Source organism: Thunnus maccoyii, chromosome 8 (genome assembly GCF_910596095.1).
Source record: "Thunnus maccoyii chromosome 8, fThuMac1.1, whole genome shotgun sequence".
In the NCBI taxonomy this organism is placed as follows: Eukaryota; Metazoa; Chordata; class Actinopteri; order Scombriformes; family Scombridae; genus Thunnus; species Thunnus maccoyii.
The window spans coordinates 6,942,430-6,959,011 of record NC_056540.1 but is presented as its reverse complement, the minus strand read 5'-3'; the positions used below and the strand labels follow the sequence as shown (position 1 = coordinate 6,959,011).

Below are 16,582 nucleotides of genomic sequence, written 5' to 3'. Positions count from 1 at the left end.
ATTACAAAATAACACTTAAAATGTTTCATTTTTCAAGCGAGCGATTGTGAAATTCAACAGTGAAATGATCTGGAAATTTTTGTGCAGCTACGTGGGGTCCTCTAGGATGTGTCAGAAGTGGAACTTTCATCGCATCTGTAGACCCTATCTATCTATCTATCTATCTATCTATCTATCTATCTATCTACGAAGAACATATGTAAATAGTACGGATTTTATTTTGAAACGTGTGGCAGGAAGTTGTAGTTTTTAACACTCGCGTACTACTATTGTGCGCTCCGCGCGTGTTCAGGAGCAAGAAGCCGGGGAGAGCTGCCGCTAACAGGTGGGGAGAACTTCACACAAGATGATTATTGTCAGCTACTTTACAATTATTGAACTAAATGATACTGATTGTAGCGCGTGCTCGTTACTTTGTACAAACTCAGCATGAGAAATGAAAGCAGAGCAGTGTTGAGAGAAAGCTCAGGCGGACTCATTCACAGATCTGGCAGTTTTATGGTAATATATGCATACCAGACCCGTGACAGAAAAACAGCATTTTCTTTATTGCTTTGTCACGCGCACTTTTATAAACATTAAAGAATGGGTTGTGTGTGCTGGTCCCACCGAGCAGAGCTGTTTCTATCACCACAGCTCACTGTGGATAATTACACGGTAATATGTCTCCAGGCAGATGTATAAATTTATGTACAACGTCTTTCCCTTTTCGATAAACTTGACCTTGATTTTTTTTTTTTTTTGGCCATTAATGCTACTTTATTCGCGGTTTGGTGCTTGAACAGTTTAATAAATGAACTGTTGTCCAGTCACTGCTGACTAAACGCTGAAAGTGACTGTTGGTGGTTGTGCCATTAAATCATAAGTGAAACGAAGCAGCGAGGTAGATTGAACTATAACTTAACTGACATGTTGCACATTAACATTAACGACCTTGTTTCGCTCTAATGCATTGTGTGTGTGTGTGTGTGTGTGTGTGTGTGTGTGTGTGTGTGTGTGTGTGTGTGTGTGTGTGTGTGTGTGTGTATGGTCGTATGCATGAATGCAACAGTAACTTAGATAAATAACCTAAAATAACTGTGTCGTTATGTAAAGTCTCGAGGCAGACAGTTATCAATGCACGGTGATATTTCACTGTGTATTGATAACTGTTGGGGGGATATAAGTGGCTCACTGCAGGTTTTGAGGTGAAAGGTGACTCGTCTCTGATTGGCTGACAGTCATGAACCCACCCTACTTTCATTGGTTCCTATAGTAAGCCCCCCTCCCCCCATTACTACTGAGCTTCATTACTACCACAGGCATGCAGAATAACACGCGTTCAGTCATAAAAACATCCTCATATGAGCTGTGTATGCGATGTTCCTATAAAACTGTTTGCTAAGCTTTGTTGACAGACATATTGGAGCAGATCAGTGTATGAACCTGCTGACCCTCCTACCCGCGCTGTCTTGGCATGTGTTGGTTGGAAGTTAAAGTGGACTCTCTCTCTCTCTCTCTCTGTCTCTCTGTGTCTCTCTCTCTCTATTCATTGTATATGGTACTTGTGTCACTAAGTTGTACTAGTATAAAAATGAGAATTTCATACAGCATGTCTTAGTCCTCTTGGGTGAAATAACAGAGGATGCAGATCTTGGCAGCTGCAAAATCATCTCTGCTGAATGCATCCTGCTTTTAGGTTTCTCAACATAGCACATATTTATTTAGGGTAGGGTTGCCTGCAGCTAATGATTATTTTAATCATCGTTTAATCTGATGATTACTTTCTCGATGAATCGATTCATTTGTTGTTTACTCCAGAAAATGGTGAAAAATGTTTCCCACAGCCCAAGGTGTCATGAGTTGTCCCGACCAACAGTCCACTACTCAAAGATATTCAGTTTACTGTCACAGACGACTAAAGAAACCAGAAAATATTCACGTTTGAGAAGCTGGAATCAGAGACTTTGGAAATTTTCTTCTTAAAAATATTAATTGATTATGAAAATAGTTGGTGATTGATTTAATGGTTGGCAATTAATCGATTAATCGTTGCAACTCTAGTTTAAGGCTACATTTAAGGCTAGAATTTGGTGCTTGTGACATTTACAACAAAAGAGTCAGCCTGAAAAAATACTGCATGATTATTAAAGAAATATTGGAGATTTCAGACTAATCAAGTAAACACTATTTGTGTTTGTCCTCACATTCATAAATAGACCATAAATAGACTATAGATCATCTATCATCATTGATGATGAGTGAACCTGCCAGTGAAGATTGTATAGTGGTTGAACAGTAACTGCTTTACAAATCATTAAAATGTTCTAATAGTTTCTCAGCATAACAGCACACAGCAAAGCAGCACATGGTGAAATGCAAAGACAGATGAATGTGGGAGTTGTACTGTTGTATGAGGTCCAAAAGTACATTTTATATTATCCACTGTAGGCTGGAGTGGAGGCACGTTTGTGGACATCCAAAATGAGCTGATGTCATCTTGTTGCAGAAGTAAAGAGCAAAATTAAATTTTTTTTAAAAATTTCCCCAGGCGTTCACCTCAGCTTTTGTGACCTTGACAATGTTTAACTTGTACGTCTGACACTTATAACATGTTCCCTTCAAAACTAGACACAGCCTCTCTGCAAGACAGGGCCAGGTTTGACTTTTTATTGTGCTTCAGGCTGGGATCTTCAGTGCTCCTGAGGGTTCGGGGCCCTGAGGCAGTTACATATTTTGCCTGCTTGGCAATCCAGTCTTGTACAAGATAAGTGCAACAGGAAATAAAAGATTTTTTTCCCCTTTGTCTCAGCTGATTGAGTCATAGATAGAAACAATTAGAATAACCATCAGCCAAAATATGTTAGTTTCAGTCCTAATTATGTTATTCCATGTAACTGACGGTGCAGTTGCAGCACTGCTAACAAGCTAAGAGTCAGTTTCTGCGTGGCTCATAGACACACATTAATAGACTCTTAAACACAGACCCAACATGAAGAAAACAACAGTCTGTTACGACACAGTGTCAACAGGACGGCCGCCTATCTATCTTCTGCAGTTTTTCCTGCAGTGATCAGCTTTTATCTCATCCAGTCTAATGATCTCAGCTGACCACACATGAGTCATAGGTCACTGGGGGAAAGGTCAGGGGGGCCGGTGCAACTGCTGGAACCTATTTTCTGCAAGGCACTTGGTCAGGGGAAGTGGTGCTTCCATTCATTTGTAACGCAATCTAAGACACATAATACATTTGTTTAATAAGATAAACAGGATGTGTTGATGCACAATGAAAGCTCTCTGGATAAAAGAGAAGTAAACTTTATTATCTAAGTAATCTTGTCAACGATAAGTTCATTGATTGTTTACATCAAGTCTTTGAGTCAATCAGACCGATCGTCTTGCTCGCAGCCAGCCAATCGGAAGCCCCGCCTGGAGCCGGTCTGACCTTTGATTGGTGGATTAGTTGAGGTTACACATCACTTTGTAACAGAGTCAGTGTGGGTGTTTTGCAAGTAGTATATCAGAGCATCCTCCTCCTGAGAGTAGAGCGTGTGTCGGTTTCTGTAGCAGCAGTAACAGCAGCGTTTCCATCAGCTGAACAAGGAAAGCTTTCTGTTACAGGTGAGTGGAGGATAAATTCAGTAGTACTGTATGAAGACATATAGAGATACATCTGCATTGTGCTTATAGAAAGTGGAGACAGAGTTGGTGCTGTAATTTATCAGTAGCTTTTGAAGCATATTCATGGTAACTTTGATGTACTTAGTGACTGAGGATGAGTGGCTTTATGGCAATTACATACAGTCTAAAGAATACCCTTCAGACTGATGATTCTTCTTAACTTCCCAAAACAAAAATGGCTTTGAGAACGCTCCTGTGCTGTAACACCTGAGCTGTATCGTAGTGTTTTTTTGTGGGTTTGACACAAGACTTGCAAACTAGATATAGTTTACTGAGTCAGATAACTAATGATATGACTCTCTACACTACATGTAAGCATTTGCCATCATCCCATAATAGTCACTTGAGGCCACTGTGGCTTGATTAGTGTACAAAATGAATGAATGTGACTAAGACTGGTCCTTTTCCATTTCTGGTGGTTCCTTTAACTGTCCGTACCTTCCATATCATCCATCCATCATTAGTGAATGTTCATTTCTATGAAGTGTGGAATAGTAACAGACTAGTATTCCTTTGTGGCTGCAGGACTTGTTTTCTAACCGATATGTTAAAACAGACTGTCAGTACAGCCAGTAGGAAATAGTAAAAAGCGGCTTTCCCAGGCCTGAAACTGTCTGTGTGTGTGTGTGTGTGTGTGTGTGTGTGTGTGTGTGTGTGTGTGTGTGTGTGTGTGTGTGTGTGTGGTGGACAAATGGCTGACATGACTAGAGAGGGGAGGAAGAGTAAATAACACTCTACCTGATGTGGTAAGAGCTCTGTCTGTGTCTCCACAGCGTGTGTGTGTTGGTGTAAGCGGTGATGTCTGTCAGTTTAGCTTGTTAACTCGGAGTCTGGGCCAAAAGTCATGGTGTTCATCCTCAAGGTTGACCTGCAGGTTGACTTGACACTGTGTTGCGCTCAAAGATTAATCTGTTTATTCTTAAACACACATTATCTCACCTCAGCTCGCCTGCTCTGTAACCTCATCTGGCTTTGTGTGTGTGTGCGTGTGTGTGTTTGTTACAACGCTAAGAATCGTCTTCCCCACCTGTGAAACACACACAAACACACCATGGGAAACTGACACCTGACACCTGCTGAACTTTTCAAAAGAAAATCTGCTAAATATATGATATATGATCTAATTATACTGCCATGAGCCACAGCTGAACAATGCAGGCTGTTATTATTCTACAGTAGGAGCAGTAGAAAGCAGCTGAGGTCTCTGTATTTATTATTCAGCCCAGTTTGGATTCAGCAACGGATTCAAGATTTTTAAAAAAAGTCTGAAAACGCATTTTATGTCAAGTGATGGAGGAACAGAATAAGGAAGGAATATGTTGATTGTATTGAGTTGGCAGCTGAAATCTCAGAGACAGACGTCTGAAAAAACTGAAGATAAATCCAAAACTATCTGCACTGCCAGATAGCAATAATCATCCTCATCCAGGATGCAATTCAATAAATCAGTCTAATAATACAGCAGGCGGTTCTAGACACCCAGGCTCTAAAAATACAGGATGAAGGATATAGGGTGCAAAATGTACAATTAAAATATTGTGAATCTGAGTTTGACTCATGATATACTGTCATGCTTATCTTTGCTGTTGCTCTGAGCTTTATTGTGTGTGTTACTGCTGAAATATCATTAGAACATTGCCTTTACAGAATAAAGCAATAATCCCACCAGTGTAGCTACAAGAGCTACTTTCACTGAACCAGATAGTGAACCAGATGTTTCACTGTCATCTGTAGATACTGTAATAACCAAGATATAAAGGTATATGAGTAAATAACAGCTGCTTCCAAGAGTCCTAAAAAGTACACGTGCTTTATAACAAGTTTGTAATTGTAATCAGAATATAAACAAACACAAATTAATGGATGTAATCACTCAGTTGATTTCTCTCTCTCTCTCTCTCTAGATCCCCTCCTGGCCAGCATCCCTCCACACACTCCTTCCTGTAACACTTGACCTCACCTCAGGGCCAGCAGAGAGAGCCCACTGTTATCCAACACACTGTACTGCAACCACTCCCGCCCTACATTCATCTTAACACACACACACTCACAAAGCTACTCGCTACACTCATCACACACACCTGCCTCATCATGCTGAGCCAGGAGTTCTTGCAGAAGCTGGGGTTGCCAGATCTGGATAATGTCAGTCAGTACGTCAGGGGTTTGTCCACCACCACGTTAGTCAGCATGGGAGCAGTGGCCGCCGCGACGACCTACTACCTGGCAACACGGCCCAGGGCCCTCCCTCCTGTCTGCAACCTCCACATGCAGTCAGTCGAGGTTCCGGTGAGTTTAAGTTGGAGTCAAGTATCTGAAAGATTGAGGGGTTACACAAAAGCAGCATTCACCTATCAAGTTATACTCTGCAGATTCCAGACATGTGCTGTTTCTGATTAAAAGCCAAAGAATGTACAGTTAAACTAATGAAGACTAACCAGAGCTGATGCAAGAAAGTGTTTTCCATAAAGGCTGCTACTACTATTATGTACTTAACTTATATGGCACGTTTTGTTTACTCAAGCATAAAACAACTTTGAAATTTTATGAATTTGTTTCAGTTTACATTACAGATGTAAAGTTTATGATGTCAATAGTGCTAAAGCAAACTGTGATGTGATTGAGTAATAAATGCACACACAGGCACAACCCTGACCTGACTTGAGTATGCAATTTAAGGACAAAGGGTGGAGTGCACAATCAACTGGCACTTAACAGAACAAGTAGAGCTGCTGTTAGCTGTTTACTTAAGGCAAACAGCTGTCTGCTATGTGTGTGTGTGTGTGTGTGTTTCTCATGCATACCACAGCTGTGAACTTCAGCTAAAATTGAGCTGTTGAGAAACTGAAAGTATCTGGCTGGATTTTGAGTTTTTCATTAGAAAGAGGTTTTTCATTAAATGTCAGTATTGTATATGAATTCAATTTAAAAGGAAGATTCAACACAGACTGAATCTGATGTTGGAATAACTTTAGGATCAGGACGTTAGGGTTCATAACCCACATTTGTCTCTTTTATCAGGGAGGAGAGCTGGTGCGTCGATCAGCTCTGCTGGATGGAGACGGTCACATTACACATTTCTATGAGGATGCCAGAACAATGTATGAGTTCTTCCTCAGAGGGGCTCGAGTCTCCAGTAAGTCACAAATAATATTATATGATTATGAGTGTACATATTTTCAGTCGTAGATTTGATCAAGAGCCTGCCAGCCTTGCTATTGACCAGGAAGTATACAAGCTTTTCCTCATACATGGAGTTTAAACCTGCAGTGTGGAACTTTTACATATAAATGAACGTCATTCAAGCCCTTGCCAAACGAGTTCACACAATGCCGATTAAGTCCAGATAAATCTCTCTGTATTTCACAGTAGGTTTTAATCTGGTGTCTGGTGTGACATTCCCGCTCTGGCCAGATGAATGCATACTGCACATGCTCTTTGGGCAAAGCAAACGAGTCATTTCGGGGGAGGGGGGGTTGTGTGACGCTCAAAACAGTTTATCCACTGTTTTACAGCCGCAACAGTAGCGACGGAGAAGGCTACGGCGGAGCCTATGATGTTTTTTTATTATTACTCTCACTGCCAGAAAGGGGAGACAAAAGCCCCACACTCCAGCTTTAAACTTAGGCGCTTGCTACCCTGCCACGACAGTAAACATAGAGCACCCTCTGCTGAGTACAATGTTCACTTCACATTACATTTACCTTACCTGAAGCTTATTGTTTTTACTTAAACTAGTTTATTTTCATTTGTTGACCCATATCCTGTCACGCTGTGTACATTATCCTCCAGATAATGGTCCCTGTCTGGGCTCCAGGAAACCCAAACAACCCTATGAATGGATGTCCTACAGAGAGGTAACACTCACCATCAGCAGCTCACCTTATAAAAACATTATTGCCTCCAGCTGGACAGCAGTAGAGCTAAAAGTTTGCAGGAAGTTGTTGACACACAGTGGTGGTTTCTTAGTGAAGCTGACCAAGAGGTGGGGCGCATATAACCTGCATGCCTTGTCCATGTGTCAGCCATGTGAGCTTCTTAATCATGAACCTTTGTGGCTGCTTAGAATAATGTTTCAGTGTACTATTGAGATCCAACAGGCTCTGGACCAAAGAAATCACATGTTCTTGATCACGTGACATCTCCTCTACACCTTGAAATTGGCTCATTTTGTCATTTATGTTTGGATTTTGTAGCTTTTATCTAATTTCTTACATCATTATAATACTTTAATGGGAATGAGATTATTAGTTAATTAGAGTATTAGCTCAATTTGATCAGTTTCATTGAACTACTCATAATGAAACATCTAAGCGCCACCTCAGTGAGTGAATGAGTGAACACATTGTGCTGAGTTGTTGGCTGATTATGTCAGTTAATTGCAGTAAAAGTTGTAGCCAATAGCATGTCATCTGTGATAGTAACAGTACATGTGATTACTTCAGACCTAAAACACTTTATGTCCTCAGTGGCCTTATCTTTGACTGATAATGAGGTAGAACGAATGTTAATTGTTAGTGCAGTTTTAACGGTGTGTGTGTGTGTGTGTGTGTGTTTGTGTGTGTATGTTAGGTAATGGAGCGAACGGAGAATCTGGGTTCTGCATTTCTTCATAAAGGACACTCCAAGACCACAGATCCCTACATCGGCATCTTCTCTCAGAACAGACCAGAGGTGCAGACACATACTTTAAAGCCTTACAGTGATTTTCAGTCATTTAGTTCAATCTTAAGTCAAACATATTAGTAAAGTGTCTATAATCTCAATAGAGTTTTGGCCCAAAAATGACATAAGTGCTTTTACCTGCTAATAATGTGAGTGCCTATACAGTATGAATTTATAACCAGTGCTTGTTTGTTTGTGTGTGTGTGGTTTTAGTGGACCATCACTGAGCTGGCATGTTACACCTACTCTCTGGTATCAGTCCCTCTATACGACACACTGGGAACAGAAGCCATCCACTACATTATAGACAAAGGTAAACAACACAACAACAACAACAACAGAAATATGCACACTTCAATGCCCTTCTACAGTATGTCAGTGTTTTCATTATGGAGATACTGAGCTTGTTTGTATGTTTTTTTCTGCAGCCTCCATCTCCACAATAGTGTGCGACGTGGCAGATAAAGCTAACCTAGTACTGGACTGTGTTAAGGACAGGAAACACACCGTGAAAACCATCGTTCTAATGGGGACCCCCAGTGCCGAGCTGGTGGACAGAGGGCAACAAGCTGGAATCCACATCCTCAGCCTGCAGGAGATGGAGGTCAGCAGGAGGTTTCTGCGCCGGCCTCCGTCTTTCTTTGCTTGTTACTTTTATTTCTTCTGCTTTTAGGTTACTTTTGCTTTCTTCCTCTCGCTTCCTCCCTCCTGTTTTTGGTTAATAACCTTGCATTTTTTTGCGTGTCTCTCTCTCTTGCTTGTTTAGTTTCACTTAAACTTTTCCTGTGTTTCTTTGCATTCTTGTTGGTTTTATCTTGTGCTTTCCTATTTTACCTTCTTTTATGCTTAGCTCCTTTTCTGTTTTGGTTTTTCATCTTTTTAAGGTTTTATTTCTTGTGTTCTTGCTTTTGTCTTCCTTTGTCATTTGCTAGTTTTCTTGTCTTCATCCCTATTTAGGTTTTTATTTCTTTGTTTTTAGTTTTTGCCATCTTCTTCCATCCATAATGCATTTTTGAATGTACTTTTCTTGTTGCGCAGGCTATCGGGAAAGCCAACCATCACCAACCACTGGTAAGTAAACATCGGCTTGTTATTTACCTCTTACCAGTCAATACTTAAAGAGACGATGATACTGTGTGTTATGTGGCACTGTTTGACCGTCGATACCCACATCCCTCCAGCCTCCCCAACCTGAGGACATGGCAGTCATCTGTTTCACCAGTGGAACAACAGGTGACACACACACACACACATGCACACACAATATCATTTTTCATCACTATCTGAAATATACTGTATATCTACTACTATCCCTCTAAATACACATGTAAATGTTTGTGCACTGTCAGGAAATCCAAAGGGAGCTATGCTGACACACGGGAATATTGTGTCCAACTGCTCAGCCTTCATCAAAATAACAGAGGTGAGACGCTGATGTAACACTTGAGCCGTTAAAGTCGCAGTAATGTTTTATAATGACATTTCTGAATGCAAGGATTTAAACCAGATATTTCAGGTTTGACTGCATCGCTCAAAAATAGGTGTGGCCCAGCGACTATACAGAGCAGTACGGAGCTGTTGAGTACTTTCAGCCACCGCTCACACCTTCTTCACCAACGTTGTTCGAGCTGTTGGTTTTTTATTTCACTGTGCTGTCATAGACAATATTGTTCCATGTAAGTTCGATGGCAGGAGGAAGTCAGAATGGTTGTTAGAAACATAGTGAGATGCAGGACAAGCACAGGATAGTCAGAAGAGTACCAACAAGAGGAAGAGAGGTTAGAGAGACTTGATCTTTATTGGTTTAAAAAAATAAAAGAAAAGAATAAATGGATGATGGAGCAAAGAGAAGGAAAGGAAGAAGGAGACAGAAAGCAAGTACAGAAGAGAAGAGAGTGAGCTCTTATCATCAGTCCGCTGTATCGACACTTCAAACCTTCCCTCCCTTTGATAAACACTTCCCTCCTCTCTCCAGTCTTACGCTCAGACCACCTCAGAGGACGTCATGCTGTCTTTTCTGCCTCTGGCCCACATGTTTGAGAGGGTGGTGGAGGTACAAACATTAACACTGACTGCTGTCCATCCCTGTCTGTGTGTGTGTGTTTGTATATCTGTGTCCATGTGTCCTCGTCCGTGCGTTTGTGTTCCCATCTGCGTGTGTACGGCTTTTAGGATAACTGTCCATTGTGTCCCAGTGATGTCCACATTTCATACCTTCCATTGGCTCATATGTTTGAGAGAATAGTACAGGTATGTTCCCATAGTTTCCCCTAGTCACCCTTTGTTAAAGACAGATCAGTATTCCTGCAAAACTTGTCTTGACTTGACTTATGACTTCTTTTTTCCTTCTGATATGGCTGACAGGGAGTGATGTTAGTGCAGGGAGCCAGGATCGGATATTTCCAGGGAGACATTCGTCTGCTGACAGATGACCTGAACACACTGAAACCTACCGTGTTCCCTGTCGTACCCCGACTCCTAAACAGAATGTATGACAAGGTAGGTGAATGTTCAAGATGTCACCTTACTTCCATTTATCCAGCATGAACTCAAACGATGACGATGCTGCTCCTGATTATTCTGCTGAGCGTTCGTGTATGTGCTTCTGTAGATCTTTGGGCAGGCCAACACCTCTGTGAAGCGCTGGCTGCTGGGATTTGCCTACAGGCGGAAGGAGGCAGAGCTGTTGAAAGGCATCGTGAGGAGAGACAGCATCTGGGATCGACTCATCTTCAGGAAGGTCCAGGTAAACTGAACCGGCACAGTTAAAAATGGTTGAACGGTTGCTGAAGGCACATGTAGGCCTTACAAACAGTTAAGTCATATAGCGTTTGCAGACACAGGTTTAAGTTATATGTGTGTTTCTGGTGGCTGTTTTTAGAAGATACATTGTTATCATCCTGAAGCACCTGTCACTGAAAGTGTTCAGTAAGTTGAAGCAGTAAGGATAAAGACATTTTGTGGCATCTTAGGGTTGAAAGTATCTGTTTGATAGACTTTTTAACATTAATTTATCAGGGATGCGACTGATCCAGCTGTCAAGTATTAAACATAGTGTGCTGCCCTCTACAGGCCAGCCTCGGAGGCCGCGTGCGTCTCATGATAACAGGAGCTGCTCCCGTCTCTCCTACTGTCCTCAGCTTCCTCAGAGCTGCAATAGGCTGTCAGGTAACACACACACCATTGTCCATCCCACCCTACATTTTTTCATTTGCCATCCCATCATCTTGCCCATAATTCTGCAATGTCCTGCAGTAGGTAATATGTAGAAATGTCTCTTTCACACTCCTTCTCTGTTCCATATCAGTACTTTGCATATCTGTGTGTAGTATCAATGAGTGTTTTTCTCTGTCTCAGTTCTATGAAGGCTATGGACAAACAGAGTGTACAGCAGGATGCACTTTGACCATGCCTGGAGACTGGACCGCAGGTAAAACACATTTCTGGCCTTTTTAAGCTACTTGAGTTATAATAATTAAATGTGTTGGGTTTTTTGCTTACCCTCCAAAATGTCGCCTTGTTAACGTGATGAATTGACTGATTAATTGGCTTTTCTAGAACTTATCTTGACCTCATGTTCCCAGGTCACGTTGGAGCTCCTCTTCCCTGTAACTTAGTTAAACTGGTGGATGTGGCTGAGATGAACTACCTGGCTGTGAATGGAGAGGGAGAGGTGAAACATACGTCATCGTGGAAAAACACTCTCCTGTCTTTCAAAAATTTAATAGAATAATGTACATACACGCTTGTAACTGTCTGTGTGTGTTTGTAGGTGTGTGTGAAGGGTCCTAACGTGTTCAAGGGCTATCTGAACGACCCGGAGAAGACCGCAGAGACTATCGATACAGACGGATGGGTGCACACAGGAGATATTGGGAAGTGGCTTCCGGTAGGGTCAACAAATGCTTCCTCTGTATCTCTGACAGCCTGATATGTAAATATGTGGACAGATGTTCATTCAGAGTGTGTGTGTGTGTGTGTGTTTGCACAGAATGGCACGCTGAGGATCGTGGACAGGAAGAAGCATATCTTTAAGCTGGCGCAGGGGGAGTACATCGCTCCTGAAAAGATAGAGAATATCTACACAAGGAGCGATGCAGTGGCGCAGGTCTTTGTGCACGGGGACAGTCTGCAGGTAGGTGGAAGAAATTCTGAGTGTGCAAGGTTTCCGCCAGAAAAGTTGTTAGGCCCAGCTGGGGAAGGATGCTGAGAAAAACTCGGAATAGCGGCTGAGATTGTCAATAAAATGAGAATAGCTGGTCCTTAAAGTGAGCCTGAGCCGAAGTTGTTGCTAGCTAAACCCCTTCACTTCAGCCGGGTGGCAAGCAAGACACAAGAACTTGGTTTGGGTCTTGAGGAGTTGTAGCATGTGTTCACTGACAAATAGCCTAAACTGTACACACACTGCACTGTTCACAGCTATACTGATAACTTCATACTCTTCGCTCCGGTCGTTGCAGCCTCACCGTCACACACACACACTCTCTCTTTCTCAATCACATACTCACTACGCACTGAGCTATTCCTTAAAGGAGCTACGCTACACATTTTAGTTTAGAAAATATCATCAAATACATTTTTTTTTAAAAATCCCCGATGCTTAGGCCTGGCAGGTCACTGGGCTTGCAGTACAGTGGCTGAAACCCTGGTATGTGTTCTGTGAAATTATTTTCGGTTAAACTGCCATTAACTGTGATGCCCTTTGGTGAAACTACTCTTCATAACATGTAAATTAAAGCGCTCTGAAAATCCCTCCTGTATTTAATTTGTATGAATTGTCTTCAGGCGTGTCTGGTAGCAGTGGTGGTTCCTGATCCTGAGTTCCTGTCTGGCTGGGCCAAGAGGACCCTGGGACTGAATGGCAGCTACAAAGAACTATGTGGCAGAGCGGTAATACTCCACAAGACATACAGACAGCATGCATACTGTTTATCATTTTTATTAAGTTGATGATTTAACTGATAATTTTTGAAGCTGTAGTTTGTGGTGTTGTGCTGGATTGCGTTGTACTGTAAGGTGGTCCTGTTTTTCATCCTCTCTACGTACATACCAGTGGGGTCCAAAAGTCTGAGACCATTTTCCTGTTCAAGTGAAAGAGTCCATCCCAATACTCACACTTATGGTACTTAAAGGAAAGATTCACAATTTTTTTTAAGTCTGTCCTGTTCATACTGGCAAGTGTATCCAACACACACTACACTTAACCCACACTTGATGCTTGACCACAACAAAACAATATTCACAGCCAAATGTATCCCATAATATATTATATAACACCAGTCCAGTTGGCAGTAGTGCACCTGTAGGCTGACAATAATCAGACAAGAAGTTGATGTTTATGACACGTTGGATTTAACATGAATATTATTATTAATATCCGAACAATAAGTTATGGCAACCACATGTGGTTATCATGTAATATTAACAGTTATCTGTTCTTCTTCATGAGATTAAGAATAATATCACATCACTGTCACTGTCAAGATAAATATGAAATATCTCCTTTATCTTTTATGTGCAGTAAACCTGCTTCTAGACAGCCTGATTCTATATAATTGCTTTGTATTTCTCCTCTCAGCTCCTGAATGTGTGGTTTTATTTTACTGTCATCTGACTTTGACTGTAACACTGTTTGGTCCTGATCCAACTCCTACTTCAACAACTCATCTGGGCTGGATTGCACCATGTACAGAATAGTGACAGGATGTCCTTATTAATCAAAAGTGTCCCAGCTCTGGTAAACCTCCACACTCCTGTGGTCTTAATGGGTACTTGGGCACTGTGGCAGTTACCAAAAATATGTCACACAAGTAGCCACTTGAGTACTTGCAAATACCACAAATGTGGGTATTGAGACAGACCCGAAGACTGAAATGTGGTTTGTGAGTTAAGCGTAACAGCCACATCACATTAACTGGATGAAAACCATGCAGCATGTAGACAGCGTTCACTGTCCTTTACACACTAGAACAGTGCTCAGTAGAGCTGTGTCTGTATTTTTATGAAAGATAATTTCACCTGAAGTATTTTCATTTACTGACTGTACAGGAAGTCAAGGCAGCCATCTTGGAGGACATGTTGCGGCTGGGCAAGGAAGGAGGCCTCAAGTCCTTTGAGCAGGTAGAACATTGACTCAGTCAATCTGTCAGTCAGCTGAGGTTCATTAACGACTAACAGTTGAAGTAAAGCATATACAGATAGATGTGTCATCTGCCTGTAAACCAGGAGATATCTGTGTGCACTTTACAACGTTCTTAGTAACTCATTGATCAAGAATGAGACGCTGTTTTACCGGCAATAAGACATGATTATCCTCTCTAACAAAACATGTGTGTGTATGTCCTCTAGGTGAAGGATATCTGCATCCACACTGAGATGTTCTCAGTCGAGAACGGCCTGCTCACTCCAACGCTGAAGGCCAAGAGGAATGAAATGCGACAACACTTCAGATCCCAGATAGATGAGCTGTACACTGGGATCAACATGTAGAAGAAGAGAGAGGGGGGAGCTCTACCAAAGGTCTTTAGATAGAGAGCAAAGGAAGAGAGAGAGGGAGTACAAGGCAAAGTCCTCCTCACAGACCAAAAGGATCATCAGCCTGTTTAGACCTCATGACCAGTAACATTAGAAACAACAGGAGCAGCAGGTAATGTAGCTGTTAATGGAACTCAAAGCCTTTAGAACAAAATGAATGATATATAACATCTATGGCGCAGCATAAACCGTCTCTGTGGGTGCAGAGTAGATTTTATGCATAAAATGATTGTGTCCATCGATCAAATCGTTTTTCCTAAGCTATGTAGAGTACAAATTATGTGATCATTTGTTGATTCTAATCAGCTATGTTGTGATATTATCTGCATTAAGGGCATTTTAAAGGGAAATATCAAAGTGCAGCTCTGTAGCATCAGTAAGACCTCAATATCATGAACCACACACAATACCTCTTACACACACACACACACACTTTTTATCTTTTAAAGATGAAGAGAGAAAACTCGGACCACTAAAACGGGTTCAGTGAGGGTTGAACACCCTTCACACAACACAACGTCAGTGTCTTCGATGAGATGTTTTTGTTTTGTTTTTGTCAGATGTCATGATTTTTATTTGAATGTGTTTGTTGAGTTTGTTCAGTTGAAAGTTGAAACCCACAAAGGATAGACGGATTGTTTCTGTCGGGTCCTTCACTCATGAATAAGCTCGGGTCCAGTTAGGATCCGGGGAACCAGCAGAGTGAGCCATATTAATGTTAATGCAAACAAAGCTATAAGCTGTACACAGGGAATTCACGTACTAAAGCACAATCAAGACAAAGGGAAACTGTGTTAATGTCTTAATTTATTTATGATGGTAACAGGAAGGAAAGAGATTTGTTGAATGAACCGGTTTTATATGTTTTATTAGGGTGAAAAGGTAAATGTCATAATAACATTGTTCACAACCTGAATCAAGTCCTCTTGAATTTTGTGGTTTTAATTTCATGGAAATACTTTTGTCTGTGGTCTCGCTGTAATTGTTTTTACTGTGTTCTCAGATTTATTTTGTAAAAGTTTTAATTAAAAACCATCTAAAAGCTGTGTGATCCTAGTCATGTCATTTGCTCCATCAGGAAACTGTAATCTTGTTGGACCGAGTACCATCTAGTTCAGTTTTTGTGAATCATAAAGCCAAGACTAATTCTATCCATAAAGTATTTCATTTAATATGGATTTTATTGTTTATGTGCACTGGACCAAGATTAGTGAAAAGCATCACTTACTTTTGTTTAGGTACTAAAACAGGTTTTTTAGTCATTTTTACTTAATTTCTCTGCACTAACAAGTTCTCGTCTTCTTTTATGTCTTTGAAAGTAAAATTTCAACCATGGTTTCAACACTGCCTGCTATTCAGAGTGGTAATTAAACCATTTTGCTCCCAGTAGAACCAAAATTTTTGCAAATCGTCTTGAAGTAGATTTCTTTGTAAATAATTTTTAAGTAAGTTGTAATTTTAACATCATAAACTCTCATTTTAAGCTGTAGCTTTTTTGTTATTTTTAAATGTTACCACCTCATAACACCCCTGTGTTTATGTGATATTTGGATACAAACATAAACTGCCAAATCAGAATAAACAAAGATATGGTAAAACTCTTGAAAAAGTTAAAAACTTTAAGTTTCTCAAAATGTAGTCAGATGAAAGGATGATATGGAAAGTACACATAGAGAAAGTTTCATGAAAGTGTTAAAAAATTATCTGTTGGGCGGTTATATCATCA

The 16,582-nt window shown here is 40.9% G+C and overlaps 1 protein-coding gene across 3 annotated transcripts; it reads left to right on the top strand.

Annotated features, from left to right (window-relative positions):
• The first annotated feature begins 255 nt into the window (after positions 1–255).
• On the top strand, positions 256–15,902 carry LOC121902402 (long-chain-fatty-acid--CoA ligase 1-like). Of its 3 annotated transcripts, none has more exons than XM_042419684.1 (21): positions 256–325; positions 5,565–5,946; positions 6,679–6,793; positions 7,450–7,514; positions 8,230–8,331; positions 8,536–8,635; positions 8,751–8,926; positions 9,361–9,393; positions 9,504–9,555; positions 9,672–9,745; positions 10,495–10,572; positions 10,687–10,821; positions 10,934–11,068; positions 11,395–11,490; positions 11,680–11,752; positions 11,907–11,995; positions 12,095–12,211; positions 12,314–12,457; positions 13,108–13,212; positions 14,371–14,442; positions 14,671–15,902. In XM_042419684.1, the coding sequence occupies exons 2-21, from the start codon at positions 5,752–5,754 to the stop codon at positions 14,809–14,811; spliced, it is 2,097 nt and encodes a 698-aa protein (XP_042275618.1). In that variant the 5' UTR covers positions 256–325; positions 5,565–5,751; the 3' UTR covers positions 14,812–15,902. The 3 variants fall into 3 exon arrangements, with proteins under 3 accessions (XP_042275618.1, XP_042275620.1, XP_042275619.1); XM_042419686.1 differs by lacking the exon at positions 256–325 and adding an exon at positions 639–657; XM_042419685.1 differs by lacking the exon at positions 256–325 and adding an exon at positions 3,582–3,600.
• The last annotated feature ends 680 nt before the right edge of the window (positions 15,903–16,582 follow it).